This window comes from Ipomoea triloba, chromosome 13, assembly GCF_003576645.1.
Source record: "Ipomoea triloba cultivar NCNSP0323 chromosome 13, ASM357664v1".
NCBI lineage: Eukaryota > Viridiplantae > Streptophyta > Magnoliopsida > Solanales > Convolvulaceae > Ipomoea > Ipomoea triloba.
The window spans coordinates 23411909-23437171 of NC_044928.1; the positions used below are offsets into that span (position 1 = coordinate 23411909).

At 32.8% G+C, this 25263-nt stretch overlaps 2 protein-coding genes and 1 long non-coding RNA gene across 3 annotated transcripts; 2 read left to right on the plus strand and 1 right to left on the minus strand.

The window, feature by feature from the left end:
- The first annotated feature begins 558 nt into the window (after window positions 1-558).
- LOC116001826 lies at window positions 559-1073 on the plus strand. Its single transcript, XR_004094304.1, has 3 exons — window positions 559-740; window positions 909-938; window positions 1023-1073. It is a non-coding gene; the product is annotated as an uncharacterized LOC116001826 (long non-coding RNA).
- Window positions 1074-6430: 5357 nt separating this feature from the next.
- Window positions 6431-8536, plus strand: LOC116003019 (AAA-ATPase At5g57480-like). The gene has a single exon (XM_031243203.1). It carries the CDS (start codon window positions 6734-6736, stop codon window positions 8285-8287), a length of 1554 nt encoding a protein of 517 aa, XP_031099063.1. The 5' UTR covers window positions 6431-6733; the 3' UTR covers window positions 8288-8536.
- An 8889-nt stretch (window positions 8537-17425) lies between these two features.
- Window positions 17426-24242, minus strand: LOC116000979. Its single transcript, XM_031240858.1, has 12 exons — window positions 24130-24242; window positions 23403-23477; window positions 23153-23281; window positions 21939-22239; window positions 21498-21616; window positions 20767-20899; window positions 20132-20208; window positions 19322-19519; window positions 18429-18618; window positions 18161-18342; window positions 17918-18018; window positions 17426-17830 (listed from the first exon to the last, which is right to left on the minus strand). The coding sequence occupies exons 1-12, from the start codon at window positions 24142-24144 to the stop codon at window positions 17695-17697; spliced, it is 1656 nt and encodes a 551-aa protein (XP_031096718.1). The 5' UTR covers window positions 24145-24242; the 3' UTR covers window positions 17426-17694.
- Window positions 24243-25263: the final 1021 nt, after the last annotated feature.

The window sequence follows — 25263 nt, forward strand, 5'->3', positions numbered from 1 at the left end:
AATAATCAAAATCTAAAAACAGTATACGAGTGTTTGTCAAATAGTTGATATTTGATAGATTATAGCTGATTGTGTTAGCTATTTTGACAACATAATATAGTATTATATGTCCAGGATCAATTCGTATAAACAATAGAATAATATTAAAATAATACAATTCCTATACTACAATTCCAATACAATTCGTATAAACAATAGAATAATATTAAAACAATACAATTCCTATACTACAATTCCAATACAATTCGTATCANTACTACAATTCCAATACAATTCGTATACTACAATTCCTCTACAATTCCTATACTACAATTCCTCCGTCAATTCGTATTATAAATACATTCATCAATTAGAAATTTTATAACCTACTTACACAAATCGAAATAGTAAAACGATATTGTCAAGCAAATCTTTCAACAATATTGTTCTTTCACTAATGGGGTCTGTTTTTGTCTCTGTTTTTGACCTATCTCCCAAGATGAGAAGGAGTTGTATTAGACCAAAATAAATCTTTTGTCAAGAAACATTTTATCATACCAAAATAATATTAAATATACATGCATCCTTATTAATACTTTAAATATTTAGTTGCTACAAAATATATAAATTTTAGTTTCGCAATATAGGATACAAAAGGTCATTTATTGCAAATCTTTTGTTTGGTTTTTTGCAGATTTGATTGGCCGTGTTGTTTTCATTAGTGAGCAAAAAGTTGTCCAAGTTAATTCAAATCCTCAAAGGTTTGAGCAAAAAGTTGTCCAAGTTAATTCAAATCCTCAAAGGTTGGAGCAAAAAGTTGTCCAAGTTAATTCAAATCCTCAAAGGTTGAAGCAAAAAGTTGTCCAAGTTAATTCAAATCCTCAAAGGTTGATGCAAAAAGTTGTCCAAGTTAATTCAAATCCTCAAAGGTTGATTGATTTTGTCATTGAAGACTCTCGGTATGTGTTTGTTTGGATGTCTTTTTGATTTTTTAAAGTATAAATTTAGGCATCATCATGCTCATTGTTGTTTTCACTACTCAGGGGTAGTCGGCTCACTGTTACTCTATGGGAGGAGCACGTGGATTCTGTCTTGCCTTACTATAATGTTGATTTGGCAGAACCACTGATTGTCTTCAAGTTCCAGCATAAACAATTCTCATTGATATTTGCATACTTCAAGTTCCAGCATAAACAATTCTCATTGATATTTGCATATGCCATGTTCCAGCATAAACAATTCTCATTGATATTTGCATATGCCATGACCCAGCATAAACAATTCTCATTGATATTTGCATATGCCATGACTCAGCATAAACAATTCTCATTGATATTTGCATATGCCATGACTATAAACAAAAGCTAAGGCCAAACACTAACTCACGTTTGGTTATTGCTAAAAAAATTGGTCTTTAGTCAGGGTCAATTGTATGTTGCTTTCTTTCGAGTCAGTCATCCTTTGTGAAATTTCGTCCAGACAATATTAAAGAGAAAATGAAAAAGAAAAATGATTTTACTAATTGATTGAAAATATAAAAAAAAATCATAATGGAAAAGGAAAATTAGGCAAATTGAAATAGGGAATGGATATTACTAATTGACTGAAAATTATTTTAAAAAACTTTAAAAAAAATTAATTAAACATGACTGTTAGATTTTTTATAATAGTTACAATTAATTCATTCAAATATGAAGGAGGAAGAAAAACTAAATGCGATAGGGTGAAAATTAATATACTTAAGGTATAAAAGTATAATTGCACATATATTAGTGTAATTGACTAATAATAGTTGCCTAATAATTATTATGATAATAACACTGGTCGTTGAATTTATTTTTATAATAATTATAATTAAATTATTTCTCATTTTTCTCATATTTATTTTAGTAATAATATAATTACATAAGTCATATTACATATCGATCTTTTTAAGATAATTGTAGACAAACAAGTCATATATATTTCAATTAATTGAGTTATACTTTTGCACTAATCTTATAATCAAATAAATGTACACGTTCAATATTATAATTTTTTAATAATTTTCTTTATTTTTATTATCTAAATATATAATAAAAAATTTATTTGTGCATCGCACCGGTAATTGAACAATTATTTGCTCTAATTCAAGCAAGGAAAACACCAGACAACATAATTAATCCAACCAATTTCATCAATTGCGCTATACAATATTCGATGTTATAATTTATATAATTGTATATCGATCCAAATATTCTTAAAATATTATAACAAATCCATTACGTGCAACGCACGGGCGAAAATACTAGTAATAATAATAGTAATAATAGTAATAATCAAAATCTAAAAACAGTATACGAGTGTTTGTCAATTAGTTGATATTTGATAGATTATAGCTGATTGTGTTAGCTATTTTGACAACATAATATAGTATTATATGTCCAGGATCAAGTGCGAATTGCCCTCCTCGTGTAAACGTGCAAATTGAAGGAATGCACTGTAATTACTATACGAATGCACGGCAACTCTTCCAGCTTCGCAAAGGAATGCACCGCAACTTCTAGGACTGATGTGGTACATTCATGTACTAGGTATGGTGCAATCCTTACGTAGTTCGTAGGTTCACATGGAAAGGTAGTTCGCATCTCATCACGATTCTCTGTGTGTGTGTGTGTATGTCATAGGTGAAGAGTTAATTCAAATGTCAGGATATGATTTATATCTATGTATATATATGTGTGTGTGTGTGTGTGTGTGTGTGAGAATAAAATTAAATAAATAATAACACTACAATAATCAATAAATATAAACACTAAAATATTAAGAGTAAATTACACTTTTAAAACGAAAATGTAATAAGTTGATATCAATAAATTACTCAAAATAACTTTTTCACTTTCAGCTTATTGGTATCGATAAGGCAAAAAAAAAAAAAAAAAAAAAAAAACTAACTGTTTACCAAACACTCATGTTACCTATTTGACTACTAAGTGAACCAGTATTTAGCTAGTCAAAGAATTGCATTGTAAAAGAATTGTAATTACGGTGTACCAAACACCCCCTTATAGTTGGTCAAATAAGCCAAACTTTGGCTAATAAGCCATTTTCCGAACACCCCTATATATGGTCAATTTAGGTTATATCCTTAACTTTTGTCATTTTTTTTTGTGTGGTAATAAATATTTACATTATACTTAAATATTACAATTTTTTTATTGGACAAAATTATTTTTACTGCATTTGTATTAGCCAAAATTACTCCTATAGTGTTATAATTTTATAACTATTTAATGAATTCTTATATTAATAACTCCACCACTATTATCATACACCTACATTATTCCTACATCTACCATATATTTTTTATATTATTTAATTATCATTTTATTAAAATCATAATATAAAAATTAGTTTATTTATAGATTATATTTTAATTAAATATCTATAAATGTTAAATCATATACGTGTGAGTTAATACATATATTATTTGCGTATATATTTCAATATATGTGATGTTAGCTTAGTATTATATATATATATATATATATATATATATATATATATATATATATATATATATTACTTTTTTTGTAAATATAAAAGTTATGAAAATTGTTTACATTATTATTTTAAAAATAAAAATTATTTATTTTTCTCTACATTTTATAAATATGTTGATTATAATTTAACACTAAAGAATTACGAGATATAATTTGAAATAAAAATTTTACGGAGTAATTAATTTTATTTATCAGTATTTTAATATTGTACATGAACTTTAATTTTGCATGTACAAACTAATAATAATAATAATAATAATAATAATCCACAAAATTCCAAATCTGCAACATACCATTAGGTCCCAATGTCCCATTCATCTTGTACTTATAATTAATTTACTACGCCCAACTCGATCATGACTAAGATTTTTGTATTGGATCAATGAAAGTATTAGGTTATTGATGATTAGTTAGACTAAACTATTCAAATTTCAATATTTATTTTATTTTTATTTCTATTGTAAAATTTAAGAAATTCAAATTTTAAAACATAATTAATCTAGGTGTTTACCAAAACCATATATAACAATATAAATTAAATTGGGTTAGAGGAAGTATGCGAAATTGATTTAAAAAAAAAAATCCTAAAGTGAGATTGAGGCAGTATTTAAGAACTATGATCAGTTTGCTCTTGTTTTTCTTGTTTTTTATTTTTATTTTTTAAAGAATACAAAAGAAGGAGAAGACCTTGAGAAGCCAAAGGCTTTAGTCTAATATGGTTCTCGATAAATCTAACTCGTCTCTTAACTCCTCTCAAAGAATCCTATATGGCTGTGTTTGGCAAAGCTTATTTAGGAGCTTATACCTTATTTTAAGCTACTAATAAGATATAAGCTTTGTTTGGTAATGTTCTCAAAATAAGTTAGTAGCTTAAAATAAGAGCTTATTTTGAAACGCTACTTCAGGTAGCTTTTTAAAAATAAGCTAGTAGCTTCTTAACTTTTTTCCATATTTATCCTTATTATTTTATATAAATGACATCATTTATCCCTCCCAATTAAAACTCTTTTGACCTTTTTTCTTCAATATGTTTCGTTGTAATTTTAATTTGATATTTGTGTTTGAACAATAATTTTTGTATGTGTGAGCATAAATATAGTATGTGCAGTCTAACTATCAGCTTAGGTTTTTAGTTGAGATGGAACACATGCTTTAATTTGGTATCAGAGCCATGCAAGCGTCACCCATTCCACCGCACACGTTGAGGGTGTGTGAGCATAAATATTTGTGTTGCTTGTGAATCCACCGCACACGTTGAGGGGGCGTGTGGCCTAAATATAGTATGTTTAGTTGAGATGGAGCACATGCTTTAATTTTATGAATTATAAACATCTTGTTTTACTATATATATTTTCAAATATATGTTCTTACTTTATATTTTATGAAATTATATTGATTTCATTATTTTATATTTTAATATGTAAACAAACCTATTTAAATTTAAAACTATTTAACTTTTATGAAGATGTCCTTTTTAGTCTTTTTACCTTTATCAACTTATCAAAAAGTTAATTTTACCAAACACTTTTAAGCATAACAACTAGCTTGACAGTTCTTCAGATTTCAGCTTCGAGCTTTTAACTTTTCAGCTTTTAGCTACTTTTCAGCTTTCAGCTACCGTTTCAGCTAGGTTTGCCAAACATAGCCTATATTTAAGATATTTGGTAAATTATTCAACTACATCAACCCGTTATCTTGTAGAATAACAATCTTAGTCAATCGCTCTGTTCGGTTCTTTGTGAATATGCTCAACATGGACCTTCCAAATCATAACTTTCTGTATTTTTAGATGATTTTGGAAGCAGTTGGAAAAAAAAACATGGATGATGTTTTAATTTGCTCAAATAAATTGTAAGTTATGTTTGGCAACTTATAATAGGCTAATAGCTCAAATACAAGTTATTTGGATAGGTTAATATATTTTGATTCACTATTAAAATTTTTAAATTTATATTAAATATTTATAAAATTAAATTGCAAATGTTGTAAATAATATATATATTTTAATTTGGATAAAAAAATTAATATTGAATGAATTAAATTTTATGTAGCCATAGTTGATCCACTTTCAATGCGTTTTTTTTTTTTAAAAAACTTTAAAAGTGATGAGTTAAATATAATTTTTTTTAAAAATTAAATGTAACAAAATTTTGAAAAACTAAATAGTTTAAACAAATTGAAATATATATAGTTCATACCCAACTTAAAAAAGATACACATTACTACGTGATGTTAAAAGTTTTAAGGGAGGATTTAACATTAATAAATGGTTCATTTTAAGGAAAGATCATTGTATATAACAATCCCCAATAATCCATATTAGTTTGGTCGAATAAGAAAACTATTTTGAACGAGTTCTACTTTATTTTCATTATAAGCTCTCAACGTAGATATATTGATTGATCACTTTTGACGTAAATGTATTGATTTATCATTAAAATGGTAGCTTCTTTTTGTTCCTCATAATGTAGTGATGTACTGTTGAATTTTATTTTAAATCGATACTTGCCTCATCAATTAATTGATAAGCAACTACATACCAATACAATTATTATTTTTGGTCAGGGCATGAGGTGTTCTGAGCAAGTTCTAATTGAGAGACACTTTTAAACTCGCACCACACTTATACTAATTTATATTCGTACCGGACCGGTCTAATTAAGGGACAAAGTACTTGTCAAACTTTTTCATACAAGAGGAAGTTTGAACTCCTGACTTCTCTCAAAGGACATGAGTGCACGACTATTCAGACCAATACAATTATAAAGTTAATAGTTTTGGGACCGAGTCAGAATAGTGTTTACAGTAGTGAGCAGTATAAAAAAATGAGTGAGCATATCCTTTTAAGAGTATAAATAATAATATTTGGATGGGTAACAATTTCCAATATGATCCTTCTCCATATGTGTATGCAAAGCTAACTCAGCCATCCAAAAACTTTGTTTGGTTGTTTTTGGCCTTTTTCCCTCCTGGCTTTGGCGTGCCAGACTGCCAGCCAACAATCTATTTTCTTGGCTAATTTCAATTTCATTATTTTTTTTTTCTTTTTGATTTTTCAAGATTTGAACAACCCATCAAACCTCCTCTATAAATCAATCCATCATATCCATTAATCCCAGTCCCCTCAAACACTTTTCTCCTCCTCCCTTCTCCTCCGCCGTCGCCGCCGCCAATGCTGCCGCCGCCGCCGCTGGAAAAAAAGGGTTAAAAAAATGAAGGAGTTTTGGACGACACTCGCGTCAGTAATGGGGGTCTGGGCTTTCTGCCAGAGCCTTCTGCACGCGGTGTTCCCTCCGGAGCTCCGTTTCGCCACCGTGAAATTCTTCCACCGCCTCTGCAGCTGGTTCTCCGCCTACTGCTACTACGACATAACGGAGATCGACGGCGTGAACACCAACGAGCTCTACAACGCGGTGCAGCTCTACCTGAGCAGCTCGGCGGGGGTGAGCGCGGGCAACCGGCTCAGCCTGACCCGCGGCCTCAACTCCAGCACCATCACCTTCGGCCTCAGCAACAACGACAGCCTGGCAGACAGTTACAACGGCGTGCGCGTGGTGTGGGAGCACGTGGTGACTCCCCGCCAGTCCACGGCCTTCACGTGGCGCCCACTCCCGGAGGAGAAGCGTGGGTTTCTCCTCCGGGCTAAAAAGAAGGACAAAGCCACCGTCCTCGGCGCCTACCTCGACTTCGTAATGGAAAGGGCCAACGAGATACGCCGCAAGAACCAAGATCGGCTCCTCTACACCAACTCGCGGGGCGGATCTCTCGACTCGCGCGGACACCCCTGGGAGTCCGTCCCGTTTAAGCACCCCAGCACGTTCGAGACGCTCGCCATGGACCCCACACGAAAGGAGGAAATCATGGCCGACCTTAAGGATTTCGCCAACGGGGAAGCGTTTTATCAGCGGACCGGGCGGGCTTGGAAACGAGGGTACCTTCTTTACGGCCCGCCCGGGACCGGAAAGTCCAGTATGATCGCCGCCATGGCTAATTTCTTAGGCTACGACATCTACGACCTGGAACTCACCGAGGTCCACACAAATTCCGAGCTTCGAAAGCTCCTTATGAAAACAAGCTCCAAATCCATCATAGTAATTGAAGACATTGATTGCTCCATAAACCTCGCCAACAGAAAAAAATCCGGCAATAATTACGGCAAGCCCGGCCGGGACGCCGCCCCACGGTTCTGCTCCGCCGCCGCCGCCGCAGCAGGCGGCGGCGGCGGCGCAGACGACGGCGCCACCAACACCATCACCCTCTCCGGCCTCCTTAACTTCACGGACGGATTATGGTCCTGCTGCGGGAGCGAGCGGATCTTCGTGTTCACCACCAATCACGTGGAGAAATTAGACCCGGCATTGCTCAGGAGCGGCAGAATGGACATGCATATCCATATGAGCTACTGCACTTTTCCGGCCCTGAAAATCCTGCTCAAGAACTACCTGGGCTACCAGGACGCCGCCCTCTCCGGCGACCTGGAGGACGTGATTGCGGCGGCGGAGATGACGCCGGCGGACATCAGTGAGGTGCTGATAAAGAACCGGAGAAACAAGAAGGCGGCGGTGGGGGAATTGGCGCAGGTTTTGAGGGCGAGAGCAGAGGTGAATAACAGGGCAAAGTCCGGGGAGAGCAGAGATGAAGAAGAGCAAGAGAAGAGGGCACTGGAGAGCCCCAAAAATAACAAATGTGGGGTTGAATTGGAAGAAGATGGGGAAATGGAAGAAGAAGGGGAAGAAGAAGAAAATGATGGAAAGGAGTTGCATTGATGATATGATGATTCTTTTTGGGGCTCAAAGCTTTTTGTTTCTTTTTGGGGACAAGAAGATCAGATGGAGAAGACAAACAGGTTGCTGTTTGATTCTTCAACAAGAGGAATATAAATTATTATTGTTGTTATTATTATTTTTATTATTGTTATTATTACTACTCTTTGAAGATGAATTTTGTGGATGGGCTTTCTCTACTTGTGTGGCCATATTCTTAAGATGATACAACACTAATTTCAATTCTCTGCATCATCATTATCTCTTTTGACTAAACCATGCATGATTCACAAATAATGCAAATCTTTTTTCTTCTCTTCTCCTCTCATGTATATCTAGCAAGGGATCAATGAACTCAAGTAGTGGCTAAATTCTAAATAATGCTACTCATGTTGTTCAAAAGTGGGGTCTAGTTATAGATAAAATAAGTATGCTCAATATGTCAAAGTTTTTAAATTTGTTTAGGATCTGGGCAATCTCAATCAAATTGGTTAGACCGCTAACTCAATAGCTCCAAAGTTAGAAGTTTGACTCTCAACAGAAGCGGTTTATTGACTTTATTGATTTGAGCCGATCAGCTAGTGCAAACACTCAAGTAGTGTTGTGGATTTTCTTTGTAACCTAAAATTTGTTTAGAGTACGATCTACATTAAGAATTGCATAAACGTACAAAATCTTGCCTAGTGACCTTGTAGACCAATATTGTAGGAAACCGAATTGCTCTTAAGTACATATAGGTCATCAAACATGCATGTGGAGTTGTTCTTTAGGCTCACCATAACTAAGATTTTTTTTAAAAACAAAATCTTCTTTTAAAACATAATTCTTGTTGAGACAACTAAGACTCTTTTTAGGAGAGTAATGAGACCAGAAGGGTAGGATTAGAGTGGTCCAATCTTGTCACATTGCCAAAAATTTTACCCTTCAATTGAAACTTTAATTTTATAAATAAAACGGCAATCTTTCCTAATTGTTCGTGTTGAACATATAGTATATAAAACATAAATGCATAGTCTAACTATTAGTTTATTCTTTTAGCTGAGATTGAAGACATCCTTGAAATGTTTTAACAAAAAAATCTCGAAAAAAGAGGTTAAATTGATGGATCACTCCAAGCGTTGTCCCAAACAAAGCAGATTCTGACTTGGGTTGGGGAGTTCATGTAAGCTGTCAATTTTGCATGTGGAGTGTTTGGCCATATGAGTTGAAGATCGTCTTACTCCACTGGCTTCACACACTGGCTCTGCATATGATGAGATATCTGGTTCACATGCCACTGTTACCCAATTATATAGTACCCATTCATGGGTGGTCTAGCAGAGCTCATGAAGTTCATCATCCCCATCATTAACCTTTTGTTAGCTGGCTGGGATGTGAACCCTTCAATCACGTGGGCTGATTCACTTTCTGATTGCTCATGTTGGGAATTTAGGGCACTACAATTTGCCAAACCCCAATTTGCTATTATTTTGAAAACGACATTCTCTTCACATTTAGCCTAGTTAGAGTGTAAGGTTCGATTCTTATCTAGAACAAAAGAAAGAGGTATGTAACCACTTTGTTGTAATTAAGCACTAATTTATAAACAATTGAAACATCCCATCCACTAAGTCTCCTGTGCAGGAATGATGGCGTCGTGAGGGTTAGGATGTGATTGTTTTTTGGGTGTAACCCAGAGTTTTCGCCGCTTGACACAGTGAATAATCTCATTGTAGGCATCTGTAAGAGTGGACAACTGGTTTAGGGATGTCAACAGGGCGGGGTGGGGGGTGGGGGCTACCCCCATGATCCCCGTCCCCGTCCCCATCCCCGCCAGAGAAGGAAAAAATATCCCCATCTCCATCCCCACGGGGATTATCCAGGGACGGGGAATCTCCTACCCCATTTGTAATTTATAAAAAATAAAAATATATATACTCATCTTAAAAAAAAAAAGAAGAAAATCACAAGGCAAGTAAATCCCAAAGTAAGTAAATTAATGACTAGAATATTTTTAAAATAATATATATATATATATATATATATATATATATTCGGGGGCGGGGCGGGACCGGCCGGGGAATTAAATATTCTCCTCATTCCCCTATTTTTGTCCCCATCCCCACCGCCATCAGGGTGGGGAGTCGGGTTTCCTGTCGGGTGCGGGTACAATTGACATCCTTAAACTGATTTGGAGATTTAATTAAGGCTACTTTATGTCTCCATACCAAAAGCCAAGAATCGAATTGCTGATGTTTGGTTAAGAATGATGATGTAATTGTTTGAAAATGATATCCTCTTGACATTTTCTTTCTATTAAATTAATCCAAATAATTAAAATTTTTAAAACATTTTATATGTGCTGAATTTGCGGTCTGATTTGGATACTGGGATGGAGTTGCTGAGTTTAATTGGGTGGTGACACTAGGATTTGCAATGCCCAATTTGTAGCCTTTTACCTAATACTAATAGTATATGTGTTGTTTTGTGCTCTCCATATGAGATTAGTGTCACATTAGTGTATGTTAAAGTCGGATTTGGAATTTTCTTTGATTGAGTTGCCTACCCAATATTATTGTTCCTTCTACTTGTTCACCTTTCATGCATATCAACAAAATCAATGCCTTCCAACTTGCTGCTTTGACTCTACTATGCTTAACATTTTTTGACTCTACTTTAGCTAGCTACCAACAACTTGATCTAAATAGTCAATTTGCTTTCAACTTGTGTATATAAAACAGATTCATATCATCATTTTGTCTCTCATTTTTTACATATATGTGTCAATTTGCATGTGGTTCTTTGTCGATTGGAATTATAATTTACATGCTTGATTTGTATCACTAGTTTTATTAACTTAAAGTCTAATCCCCAGGGCTCTGGCTACTTTTTCTCCTGAGATTTAGTGGAAGAAATTAATTATTGTAGTATATGTCTCAACTGGTAATCAAGAGTTTAAATGTTTGTACAGTCGTTTCCATTAACTCACAGTGCACAGACTTGAATAAAATTGAAGAGATTCTCTTAGACCCATCACTAGTATTTGAATGGCTATAGTTCTTACTTTTTTCCTTTTTTTTTTTAATGTTTATATTTTGTAATTTTTGAGGGGAATAGTGAAATATAATCCACTATTCTATTTCTAAAATCATTCATGATTGCCCACAACAAACTAATAAGAGTACAATGATCATTATTCCCATAAGTACAAACTAAAATAGAACATCCATGTACGATGTTATACATTTAGTTAGTCAATTTTGAGTTACGGTAAAATAAAAATGAATGTATTGTATCTATCTCTTTCTCTTTTTTTTTTTCTTTTTTTTTTGTTTTGTTTTTGTTTTTGTTTTTGTTTATTGTATCTATCTCTTTCTCTTTTTTAGTACATTCAAAGAGATAGGAAATCAAAAAAGAGATTGGAAATCAAGTATTCTTAAAACCACAAATTAATGTTCAAGTTTCAAGGCACAACGCAAAAAAAAAAAGTATAATATTTACCTTGTTAATTATGAGTACTCCACTATGTTTCTACAAGATGAGCAATGAAGATTCTCGAAATTGTGGTGTAATTTTGTTTAAATATAAATTAATGTATATTAAGTGCATGCTTTATGTGAAAATTATGAAAGTGGTTGCATCTTCTTCAACCTTATTGTATCATTCATTGAACAAAAATATTAAAGTAATTTATGGAACTATTTGATTGGATAATCTTGAATTTGAAGGTCAAAATTGACAATAATAAGAATGGGGAAACATGAAAACAAATCCCAAGATTTTCATGTTTGGAAAAAGCAAAATTGAGGAGAAAAAAATAATAATAATAAAGGGCAGCTGTAAAAGTTTGTTTGACATTTAAAAATTGTGTTAAACTTTTTAACTGAGCTGGAAAGGCATACTGCCATTTTTTCTATTTTCAACTGAGGCCCCGTGGGCGTCTGGCAGCATCCTCACCGGAGCCCCACAAACCCATATTTCTTTTCTTTCACGTTTTCTTGAAACCATAAATCCTTTGGTATTTTTATTTTTATTTTCCAAAGTGTTAGAAATTTGAACATGGACCCACTATTTTTTTTCAGTATTTCTGTCCAACTTTATATTTGTAGATATCCGACTTTGTCTCACCTGCCAACTAGAGATCTACGGAGTATTAGACTAATGAATAGTGACAAATTATATTGCACAAGATGACCAATTACAATCTACTCAGTCGACACCTTTATAGTTCTACTTGAAACAAAGTTATAGGATTGAACTCCGATTGTGAGATATTGACTCTTTGAGCTGCAACAGATAGAAAATATTACAAAAGATGTGAACTGCGGATAAATATTTATTTTTAATGTTTTATAAATTTATTTTTAAATTGTATATTAAAAATAAATTATTAATATATTAAAATGAACTTTTAACATATTAAAAATTTATATGTATGCTGGTGATCTAAAGTATAATGATTTGTTGAGTGGTGGATTATCGACTCACCTCATTTATTCAAAAATTTTATTCTTGGTAAAATAGAACACAAAAACATGTGAATGAGTATGTTATGTGAGAATAATTTCAAATATAAAATATATTTTTTAAATGTAATAGTTTTTAATGAAGTAATCAAGGAAAAACATTCTTGCAAATGCATAGATGAAGTAATTTGCATTCAGAATCTCTAACCCCTTTACACGAATTTAATTACCATATTTATATGACTATTACAATGCAGTATCTGTTCATAACTACTTTTTCAATCTACTGAAGCAAGGCTCGAACCATCATGGTTTTGGTTGAACTAAACTGTTAATCCACCTCTACATTATTACATAACACTTGCTCGAACCATCATGGTTTTGGCCGAACTAAATTGTTAATCCACCTCTACATTATTACATAACACTTCCCTTAATTCTAGCCTTGTTGTCTCAAAATATATTTGGACCAATGACCAATCATGGTCTAATTAATTTGCTCACACCATCAATATTAATAATAGTTGAAAGCTTTCAACTAGCAATAGACAAGTATAACTTTAAATTCAAAATTCAAGTCAAAAAGGATAAAATTTATCCTCAATCGTAGCTGCCAAAACTGCCTATGGACCTAATTGAGTTGGTGGTAGGTTAACAAAATAACTACAAAGTTTTAAGTTCAATCTCGTCAAAACCTATTAGTTTTTTTTTCTTTTTAATTTGGTTTGAATTGGTTAGTGAGTTGGTCAGCTATAAGGAAGGAATCTAGGTTGATTTACCTCACTATGATCCTTTGCTAGCTAGTGTCACTAGGCGAGCTTTACCCAGAGCGCATTTTTAAGTAGTGAACTACCCTGCAGTGATATTCTGTTGAGACCGCTCCCTATTTAATTCAATCATTATATGTTCGTTGGACCATGGTCCACAGAGGTGATATGTCACAAATATGTATATTCCCAAATGAATAGAACTAGTAGTAAAAGTAAAATGATACTTTAGTGTTACTATAATTAACCTATATATTATTTATAAAATAAAACTGAATATTAGAGCTCATACATATATGTATATTGTCAAATGAATATGTAGTATAATTAAAATGATACTTTAATACTTTAGTGTTGTTATAATGAACCTATTGTATGTTTAAAATAAAACTAAATAGCAGAGCTCGATCATACAAATGTGTATATTATCAAATGAACATGTTTGAGATTAAAATGATAATTTAGTGTTGCTATAATGAGCCTATTGTATTTATAAAATGGATCTGGATAGCAAACATATGAAGTGTAATTAAAATGATAATTCAGCTTTACTATGAAAAAACTAGTGTGTCAAAATAAAACTAAAATAAAGCTATCATATCATGATCAGTGCTATAGTAAAATTTCCTATTTAATTCGAACAGGTTTAACAGTTCAGATTAATATATTATCCCCTTTTCCTTCAAAAAAAAAAAAAAACAGTTCAAATTTGTCCAATTCTGACAAATTAACAATCGAAATTGAACTAAAATAATGTACACTCATATATGCATACATATATAAATACTTTGTACATCAAATGCAATAAATTTCATCATTTTCTTTACTACAATATTTGGGCATCAAATCAAGTACCGGTTATTCACTTGAATCAATTATTTATTGTAATTTTTAAAAATACATCACGATTATTCTCAAAAAAAAAAAAAATACATCACGATTATAAATTCTTATCCATACTCTTCAATTTCAAATAATCACATAAACATTAGATTACATGCACATGATCATGAACATTATTTCTCTATGAAAATTTTAACACTTTTTCTACAATTAAAAAAAAATAATGTACTCAGGTTACACTTTTTCTACACTTTTTCTACATTAGATTACATGCACATGATCATGTTCCCTTCTTCCTCAGGCTCACCGGTCATCTTCCGTCCCTCATCGCGCCTCCGCCTTCAACCACTGCATCTGTCATCGCACTTCCGTCTCCCACCATCGCAGCAGCTTCTCCACCTCCTATCATCGCAGCTCATCCGCCTTCCACCACCGCAAAGCTTCCCCACGCAACTGCTCCGCCATCCTCCTCCGTTTCTCTTCTCCTACGCCGATCTCCCTTTTTTCATGTTTTTGTATTCCAAATAATACACCTCTTGTTGGTGTTATTTTATGGTATTTTATTGTTGGTGTTTATTTCTTGTACTTTGTTCCTTCTGCATCTATTTGCAGTTTTTTTTGTATTTCCCTCTCGTTTCTTTGACGAACTTTTCCCTCTCGTTCTATTGACGAGGTTTGTATGGAGCGTGATAAGTTTGTTATGGTCATGGCTTATGTAATACTCATCCTGAGCGTAGTAGTTGACAATTGTAATATGCCTCTTCTGAACAATGATATGCAGTTCAGTTCAGTCGGTAGGATGCCCACCGAAGAACCGATCAAATACACAAGGTCGGGAGTGTACCTTCTGTTGGGATTATTGTCTATGGACTTCAGTATGGATATGAAGACTCAGGTGGTGTACAAGACCTCACACCCACGAAGAGGCTTATCTACATTTAGCAAGACCATCAAAGAAGGCTTAAGGTTCTTTAAGGATCACAACTTCATATTTGTAAAGCAGTCTGCGAATCAAATTTTCATTAGCTTAGCTAGGAAAATTGTTTCTATGTCAGATTGCATGAAATGTCTTATCATTTCATTGAACCTTGTTGTAATCGTTTCTAATGCTTATTAATGAAGTTTACCTTTCAAAAAAAATAAAATAAAAAAAAAATAATGTATGATTTTTAATTAGACTTTTTCTTTTTGATTCATTGACCATGAGTTTATGTTATATTCGTTGTTGACCTTTGTACTAAATTCCATTCTTATTGTTTGGATTTAAAAAAAAAAAAAAACTTCAATTAAATTAACCAGCTTTGAATAACCTTCACAAGACTCATTATATTCATGGCCCTGTGGAAACCAATTCAATTCATGGCCTAATATTTTGAGTATTTTTTAACATCTTAGCACGAGCTAAGGTTATAGGATCGTCCACAATCTCCAAGAAATCCTTTGAAATTTTTTTATTCCACCTAGTTTGACCTTTGATGACCTCACATTGGATACTTATGTAGGCAATATTAAAGCAATTTTAATGGTGGTTTTTGTTTATTTATTTTTATTTTATAGCATTTTGGTGTCAAGTAGATCAAAAAGGGTAGTAATTGCCAATTAGTGATCACTCTCATGTGCCTAACGGGTATGTGTAAAGCAAGCGCTTGTTGGGCATGCAAGTGCGTGCCTCAAACATGCGCCATCCTCCTTTTTTTGACAAAGATCCTGAATGTTACGTATAAGCACAAACATTCTCTCTTCTTCAAATTAGCCAAAAACGCAAAAAATCCCTAAAAATCATAACGATAGATGCCCTTAGGGATAAGTAGTAAACAAATAATAGTGGGTGGAAGAAATTGAAGATTGTAATAGAGAGAGTGGTGGTGGTTGTTGTAAATATCAAAAACTCTTTAGTTATTCATTTTCTATTTTCTAATTTGAAAAACATGAATTTTTAACAATAAAACTCATATTTTCTAATTTTTGTTTTCTATTTTTCCAAAATAAATTAAAATAAAAAATTCTCAAAATTACTAAACAAGTGTTCACAATGTCTTTCAAATATGTATGCCTAATCTCTCCCTAAGAAAAGCTACTTGAATGATTTAATGACTTGACATATGAAAAGGATAATATATTGCTCATGGTATGTTTTTGTTTGCAACATTATGCATGTAGCTATCTGCTTGGAATGTTTTCTTTGATTTATGGTCTGCATTATGGGTTTAATAGTGATTATATCTTACTTTTATTTGTTTTTTTGTTGATTATGGCTCCTGCTAGGCAGTACTGAATTTGTAAGTTGTTTTATGTCTTGTAACTCCAGAATATATGTTGTTAGCACTCAATGCATCTTTATAAACTACACTTTTATTAAATTTTTATTATTTTTTAATAATATTTGATTCAGTTGAGAAATGTTGGATTCCATACTTAGATTATGTTATTATGTAGCTCATCTTTGTAAAACTAATTATTTTAATACTTCTTTGGTTTGTCAAATCAAGCCATCTTTGTGTGTGTGTTTTTTAAAAACAAAATATATATTTTTTATAATTTTAAAATTTGAGTTTAATATAAAACGTTAGTAATTTTTACATATAAAAATTGTATTTACTTATATAAAGTTAAATATTAAAAAATTAAATTATAAATAACTTGAATCAATTTTGATAAACCAAACGCAAAATGATACTCACTCTTTCCTATTTTATTTGTTTTATTTATTATTTATTAATTAAATCAACTCTTTCTTCTTTACTTATTTTTTTAATATTTTTTAATTAATTTTTTTGTGTTTAATAATATTTTAATATAATTTCTAAATATATAAATTCTATAATAATACTAAATTTAACATTACTTCGTTAACCGAATTAAACACATAAAATGAGACACAAGAGTCCTATAGTATTAAATGTCTTTTGAATTTTATGTTTTTGTTTTCATACTATAGTAATAATGAATAATGTAATGCCCGCATGGGCAACTCAGTTGGTTAGAGTGGTAAAATTTAGAAAGAGAGAGAATGAACAATTTGGATCTGATGTACTTTTATCTAATTAATTTATGATAAAATAGGTCAATTCATGAGCAAATTATGAATATAAAAAATTAACACTTATCAAACTGCACATCTATTGTTAAACATTTTAACAAACAAATATTGGTCTAAATACCATTTCCCAATGGTATAAATTTGGCCAATAAAAACTTCAACAGCAGAGTACTCTTAAACCCTCTTGAAACCTCACAAAAAACAAACAAAAAAGTTAGAGGATTGACTTCCTGGAAAATAAAATCAAGATTCAAGAATAGAACTAGCCTGATACAGAGTACTGCTACTTCTTAAACTCATTTCGCCACATCAATCTTATGGCATACATTTCTGTAGTTCACATTCTAACAATTCACAGCCAGCTTTACACGAGTTTACAATGGAGGAGACTATTCTTTGTTGTAGGTTCGTAAATTCAACAGCAAGCTTTACATCCCACATCACATTATCCCTGTCAAAGTAGAAATGCTCACTTAGGTCAATCGCATTCGTATCTCTTATGAAGTGAGACCATTCACAAATGCTGCTATTTACTTACTGGTCATCGGTTTCTGCATCCCCAAGTGATTCCATCATTGCTTCAAAGGTTGAGCAGAGATCTCCGAGTATTTCCAGTTCAATCTCCAAGTTTTCTTGTGTCTATAACCAATATAGCATGTTAATATAATCAATTAAATTTTTGTGAAACTAGCTCATTTTTCTGACTACTGTTAGCATAAGTTGAGGGATCTCCAAGAAAATTCATAAATTGAAGGGGAAAAAAAGGTGGCAGAAAAATCACCAGGGCTATTGTTTTTAACGAAGGATTCCGGGCTCTGCGCATATGATCTAGTAAAGGAAATGGCAATCCATAGTGGAAGACTCCATGGTTTTTTGAAAACCATGTACCCCTTACCATATGTGATGTCGAGTCGGGTGCAAGTTCTGCATTCTCGGAACCCTCATCCATGGTAGTATCTATATCTGCGATATAAGACACACTTGGTACATGCTAAAGCACTTCAAGACATTTTTTCAAGCGTACAAGTAAGAAGAATAGCAAAACTTACCAAGTGGAATAACATCATATGGATTTTCTAGCCGTGGCAAGAAACCGTAGAAAGTAAGCAGATGAGAACTAGAGAAGTTCCCATAGCTTAAAAAGCATTGTTCTCCTGTACTGCATGGTCTTGATAAAGGAAACCTAATGGTATTTGTGGTAGAATCTACTTTGCCATAGTGCAGTATGTGTGGAGATGTCTATTCAAAGAAAAATTAAGGAAATGAGCTAACAAGTTCTTTAACATATGTACTAATTAGCTACATAAGGTAACAATAAAATAGTGACATAACCCACCCACATAAAAATTCGGACAACCCCAATCAAGTTGGTCAGGCTGTTGACTTGTAACCTCAAGGTTCTAAGTTCGACTCCCAATGGGAGTGGCTATTGGCCTTCTTGGTTTGAGCAGGTCAGCTATGGGCAACCTAGGTTGGTTTACCTCCTTGTGGTCCTTTGCCAGCTAGGGTCATAAGACAAGGTTTACCCAGTACACACCAGCCACATAAAAATTCAGACAACACCAACCAAGTTGGTCAAGCTGTTGACTTGTAACCACAAGGTTCCAAATTTGACGGGAGTGGCCTACTGGCCTTCTTGGTTTGAGCCGGTCAACTATGGGCAACTTAGGCTGGTTTACCTCCTTGTGGTCCTTTGCCGGCTAGGGCCACAAGGCAGGGTTTACCCAGTGCACACCCTCAAGTAGTGGCTACGGGTTTCTCTCGTCACCCAAAATAAATAAAATAAAATAAAAGGAAAATAAACTTTTTAATGGTAGGTGTCTAAAATACAATTGCATGAGATTATCGAAATTAGAGGATTAAATTGTGCCATAAATTTGATTATGTTATTAGATAGATGAAAGAGGCAATTTAATGTAGGTAGGGAAGTAAACATGCTGACCGAATGATTAAGAAATCCAGCAATAGGAATCAAGCATGTCCTTAGCTTTCCATCGCTAAACATAATCTTCATGCTATTAGAGTACCAAAGTTCACAAGCCCATAAGAACTGCTCCCAGGTGTAAAGCTCAGGAGGGAAGGTATCAGGATGATCATTACAGAGTGCAGGAAACAACTCATCATACTGTAACCTCAAATGCTGCACAGTGTATAATCATACAATACTGAGATTATGTCACAACAAGATGTTCAAAAAGAAAGCATTTAATCCTAATGTTAAAACCTCAAGACAAACAAATAATGATTATGTAGTTTCTTTATTCTAATACGGAGTAACAAATATAGAATAAAAAATGAGAAATACCTCCCCCCCCTCTCAACCAGTTTTAAAAGAAAAAGGTAGATATATGAGATAAAAATAAATAAATAAATAACATAATAAATTCCGCCCACCAACTCATGAAAAAAACCCACTCCCTGGGGAATTTCACTCTAAGCCCCCAATGTGGAAGTAGTTCCAAATGTCCTTTTCAATATTAATTTTTATTAATATCTTAATTTCATTAACAACAACAACAACAACAACAATAATAATAATAATAATAAGGCCAGTTCATGAAAACAAAGACAGTTTGACCACGTCTCTGATTCAGTATGGATCTAGGTTGATAATGGGCAAAGCTCAACAGAAACAATGAATATCAACGTTCATACCCCTTTAAAATAAATGAAATAAGTTTTTCCAAGTAAGTCAATAAGTATAAAGCATAAGAACAAAATATAGGAGACGTTTTTGTGTAAAGATAGAGACCTCTTTTGCTTGCACTATCTCCTCTAAGAGCAATGTACCATCTAATGTCATGATAGCTTCAACACCAAAACTCAGACCTGCCATACAAATGTGAAGCTTAAGTATTCTAGCGAATCACATAGGAAAAAAACAAAAAGGATCACATTATTGTGCCCTCAAATTATCAGCATTATTTCAAATGCTTGCTAGAAGGCATCTTGACTTAAATAAAAATTGAGCAGCTCATAGTGGTAGAATGCCAATCCATCATCAAATAGAATATGCATTCAATTATTTAATTTGGTTAAAATTTTTGAACTTAGTTCTGTATTTCTTCAGGCATTTACAATTAAATAACAGTTTTTTTATGTACTTCTGTGGAGGAGTGTATGTTGGTGGACAACAAATGAAAGCTTGAATTACATTTATATTCAGAACTGCAAACAAAAAGTAATATGGAACTGAAAGCAAAGATTTATATTTCTATCTAGAATAATTTTGAGTCAAGAGGTGTTTTAGTAATAGGTCAAAATAGAAGTATTTATATTATACACACAAAAAGTAAAAAAGAAAAAGTGAAATTGATTACAGAAGGAAGCACAAGAAACTAATTAAAATTTTGAGTTTAAGGGATTTGCAAATTAGCAAAGGCAAACCTGTATTGAATGCTTCAGGCAGTGTATCAAAATATAACTTAAATTTTGAATGACGGTTGTGCTTCTCCTTCATGCTCCACAACAACAACATTGTTTCTGAAGACATCCCATCAACTACTTTCAAAATAGAATACTGCCCTAGAAGAAGAAGAGACTGTTAAAGTGGCGCTACTTACCAAAATTGTGGGACAGTGAGGTATCATCAAGAATTTCAAGAACTCATCATTCCACACAGTATGTGCTTAGAGGAGATTGAAGGAGTTAAATAATATAAGGAGTACTATTGATTCACAAACATGACACTGTGTAAAGGAAACTACACAGCTCTGCAAAAAACCAGTTATTGAACAATTATCTTAGTAGTCATCATAAGGCTGTAGACTGTTTCCTACATGAAATCATTTGTTTGTCCAGGAGGTCTAATAATTGTTCACTCCAAAGAAGAAAATCAAACTTCACACCAAGTGACCAAGGTACTTAAATATCAATGTCTGCAAGTGTTTGAAAATCCAAGCACCAGGGCTAGTGCCTGCAGTAAAAAGTTATCAACAAATTTGTCCTTTTTTTTTTTTTTAATAATGCAATATGAAGTCCCTGGAATCCAGGGTCAACTTTCCCCTAGTTAACAGCCTATATTTTAGGAAATCGAAATATACATGTTTAACATAAATAAAACAGAAAATAGGCAAATATGCTTAACAACAAAAACAGTGGAAAATAAGGGCAAATACCATGTCAGATTCCTGTACAAGGTTCTCAGAAATGATAACAGATATAGGGACCTCCAGTGCAATGTCTCCAACTTTCAGATCTTGTGTTGCTATGGCCCCTCTTCCAGCTCCTTCAACATCTGCAGATTAAAGTTTGCAAGTATATCAGAACATTTTGAATTAGCTTCCTCACTATTACACTCTGGAAGAGAAGTAGAGAGTTTATTCTAAAATATAATACATGGAAGTGCTTGTGTTTGTCTTCAAATAAGGGGAATGTGCAGTTGGATATTCCATTCTCTTTTACTTGCCTAACTATTCCAACATTACAATGCACCTATCTACATATCAAACAGTCTCCTAATTTTTCAGACAGCTTTCTAAATGCTCAGCAAGATATATGAACCACTTGTATGAGGTTTATCTTCTATTGAAATACATTTTGACTAACTAAAAACTTACAAGCTATCCTCAACTTTGACTTCACACCATTGCTTTCAGCCCATTGTAACAAAGAGTTTTCCTTTTCAATTGTACACTCTGCACAAATTTTAGTGTCCTCTTTGATTCTATTGGAGAATTCGCTGATGAAATCAACAGTTTTTTGGCGTAGATCTTGCAATGCAACCACATTAGCATCTTTACTGCTGGGAAATGCCTGATCAATGGCTGCAAGGACTGAATGAAGAGCTTCTAGCTCATTCCTTGGACTATTGAAACCAACCAGGTTATTGGCATCATCACCACCAAAGTAAAGCTCTAGCTACACCAGAATTACTCTATGATCAGTGTAATACATTGAATTGTCAAAATATAAAGTTGACACTTAGTTATGGCTTCATTCAAGGAAATTATAAGAGATAGTATCCAAAATAGTCCCTTGACTATGCCATAATTCTCAAAATAGTCCTCGATTACCAATTCACCTAAAATGGTCGCTCAACTATGAAAAAATTTACTCAATTTAGTCCTTGGTGTAAATAACGAAAGACTATAACGAGTAAAATTGCATAGTTGAAGGACCATTTTTAGTGAATTGATAATTGAAGATCAATATGGGAATTATGAAATAGTCAAGGGGCCATTTTAGGTATTAACTCAAATTATAATGTTTAAGGAGGCAGCTTCAAATAATAATAATAACAATAACAACAATAGTAACAAAAACAGTAACAGTAATAACAATGCTAACTACAAGTCTACAACAACAACAACAACAACAACAACAATAATAATAGTAATAATAAAGAAGCAACTACAAGAGTTAAGAATTGTAAGTTTTAAGCAGAAACTATTCCTATATAATAAGGCTATATGCTTATAAAAAGAGGAACTAGGTGCATATTTGCAGCTTCAATGGAAAAAGCAGTTCAACTTCAACTAATACTATTAAAAAGTATTGTTTCAAAAAAAAAAAAAAATACTATTAAAAAGTACACGTTGTACAAGTTTAAACAAGTAGAAAAGATAACATTGCTCTACCCCCACCTTTCACCATTTTACTTCAGTAACTGCATCAACATCACAGAAAATATTTTAAATCCACCTCTGCCTAACAATAAGCATACAACACTACAATAGGAAGCTATTAATTCACTATACTTTAGTTATTTCAACTTTAGAGGCGTCCAACTAGCACAAAGATTATAGAAAAAGTGGGGGAGGGGGAGGTTTACCTCATCTAAGTTTATGATTCTAGCTTGTTGAAGTATTAAAGTGAATGCTGTTTTTAGCTGATCAGCAGTAGCAAAACTTTGTATGTGAAAAGGTCCCAATGGATTAGAACCCATGTCCTCCAGTAGTTTCTAAGAAGGAAAAATAAACATAAACAGAAAAATGAAATGTTAAAGCAAACTACGGACAAATAAAGGACTGTGTGGTATAAGAGTAACAGAAAGAATAATAGAATGCTTTAGAAACTCCAACCTTCTTTTTCTTGAACCAGAGGTCATTTGTTGGAAGCTCCAGATTCAATGAAACATCAACATCATCAGATGAACACTGCACCAATAAATAAAAGAAAATTTCATCAATTGAATATTAACAAAAAATAAAAATAAAAAATTGACACTATGTTGTATTCATGATTTCATGTGAACTGAATTAGCATATTATTGCATAGGGGAATAAATTTCTTTGAGTCCTGCTTCATCCAAATATTAAGTAATAAAAAATGGATTTAATAACTGAATATAACCTGGCCAGGAACTACAAATAATACCATTTGAATTTGATGTTCATCAAGTTTTTACAGTATCTTCAATATAATGTTCATTGAGTTTCTATTAAATATTTAGCAATGTAAGGTTCATCAAGTTTAAACTAAGTGTTTATCAATGTGAATTGGTCAGGAAGAAAAAAACATTCTTGAGCAGGTAAAATTGTAAATTTTTTTTTAACAAAGAGGTAATTTAACACATGGCATCCTCCATTTCGCTTAAATTTTCTTGATAATATAATATCACATTCATCTTCACTAATAATAATGTCAACGTTCCTCCAGTAGCTTTTGCACACACGGCGAAACGTGGAAAAGGGTTTTATATTTTGGAGTTGTCCATATAAAACACGAAAAAATAGCAGCATAAACCCCTTGTGAAAACAAAAATAGTTGTGCGCAGGGAAGAATTGAAGAAAGTATATGAAGATTTACCTTGTGAATTTCCATTGACAGAAGAAAGAAAGAGCTCTGTGAACTGTGAAGTTTACTTCAGAAGCAGCCGCCGCCACAGAGAGCGAGCTTTGCCTTGCAATTTTTAATACTCTGTAAACTCATGGGAATTTATTTACAACTGTTTCCGGACCGTTCCCTAATAAACGAAAGTGAAAACTATAATTTATGTCACCTGGTATAAATATTGTTCTTTAATTTTTAAAATAGTATATATATTGACTTTTCGTAGTGTAATTTGTAAATGTTGTTCCTCAATTTTTAAAACAGTACAAATGTTGCCCTCACGTACGGTATGAGAGGGACAATATATGTACCGTTTTAAAAGTTGAGAAGTAACATTTACACCAATAATAATTCAGGAGTGACATTGATAATTACATATTATAGGGAGACATAAATTACAATTTTCCCTAAACAAAAAATTTTCATAAAAATTTGGACCATTTCTTAATTAACAAAAGTTTGAAAATGTGTTTTTAGGTCCAGAAACCTTCCTAGTTCCTGAACAATTTTTTTAAAATCTAACGTAGTGGGATTGCTGACTACCTTTCTCTCTCAAACTTCGTCCATATTACTAATTGAGCTGCCCATGCTGATTATCTTTCACATTATTGCTTCTCGTTGTCTTCTACCCCGTATCAAGGAATACCAAAAAATATTGTGATAATGAAAAAAAAAAAGTGAAATGTTGAAAGAGTCATGCAAGCATTGAAGATGTTGGGCAAATAATACTATATATTATGGTTAATTTTGTATTGTGAATTTTGATCTAAAATGACATTTAAAATGTAATTTTAAAAACGACACGATGGTATTTTCATAAATAACTCAAACTTTGGTGCAAGCTAAGTAAAATGTGTTGCAAGTGCAAGTAATTTGTACAAATTTGTAAATAAAAAGTACAAGTAAAATCACTTACAAGTGCAACTAGTTGCACTTACAAGTGCAAATAATTTACATTGGACACGTAAATAGCGCTGAGTGGTTCTTAGTTCTCTCCTCAACTATCCGTTCTCACCTGAACAGAGTCATATATATATATATAATCTGGTTCATATGAGAACCACTCTCCATATGAGAATCGGTGGTATAATGTGAACTGTTCATTTGGCA

Bases quoted from the DNA above. Each gene is read 5' to 3' on its own strand.
- LOC116003019 (XM_031243203.1), top strand. From the start codon at position 6,734: ATGAAGGAGTTTTGGACGACACTCGCGTCAGTAATGGGGGTCTGGGCT.
- LOC116000979 (XM_031240858.1), bottom strand. The intron at 20,209-20,766 runs GTTTGCCTTTGC...TTTGTATGGCAG, and splicing joins GCCTGAAGCATTCAATACAG to GTCTGAGTTTTGGTGTTGAA. The intron at 18,619-19,321 runs GTCAGCATGTTT...TTCTTTGAATAG, and splicing joins CTGGATTTCTTAATCATTCG to ACATCTCCACACATACTGCA.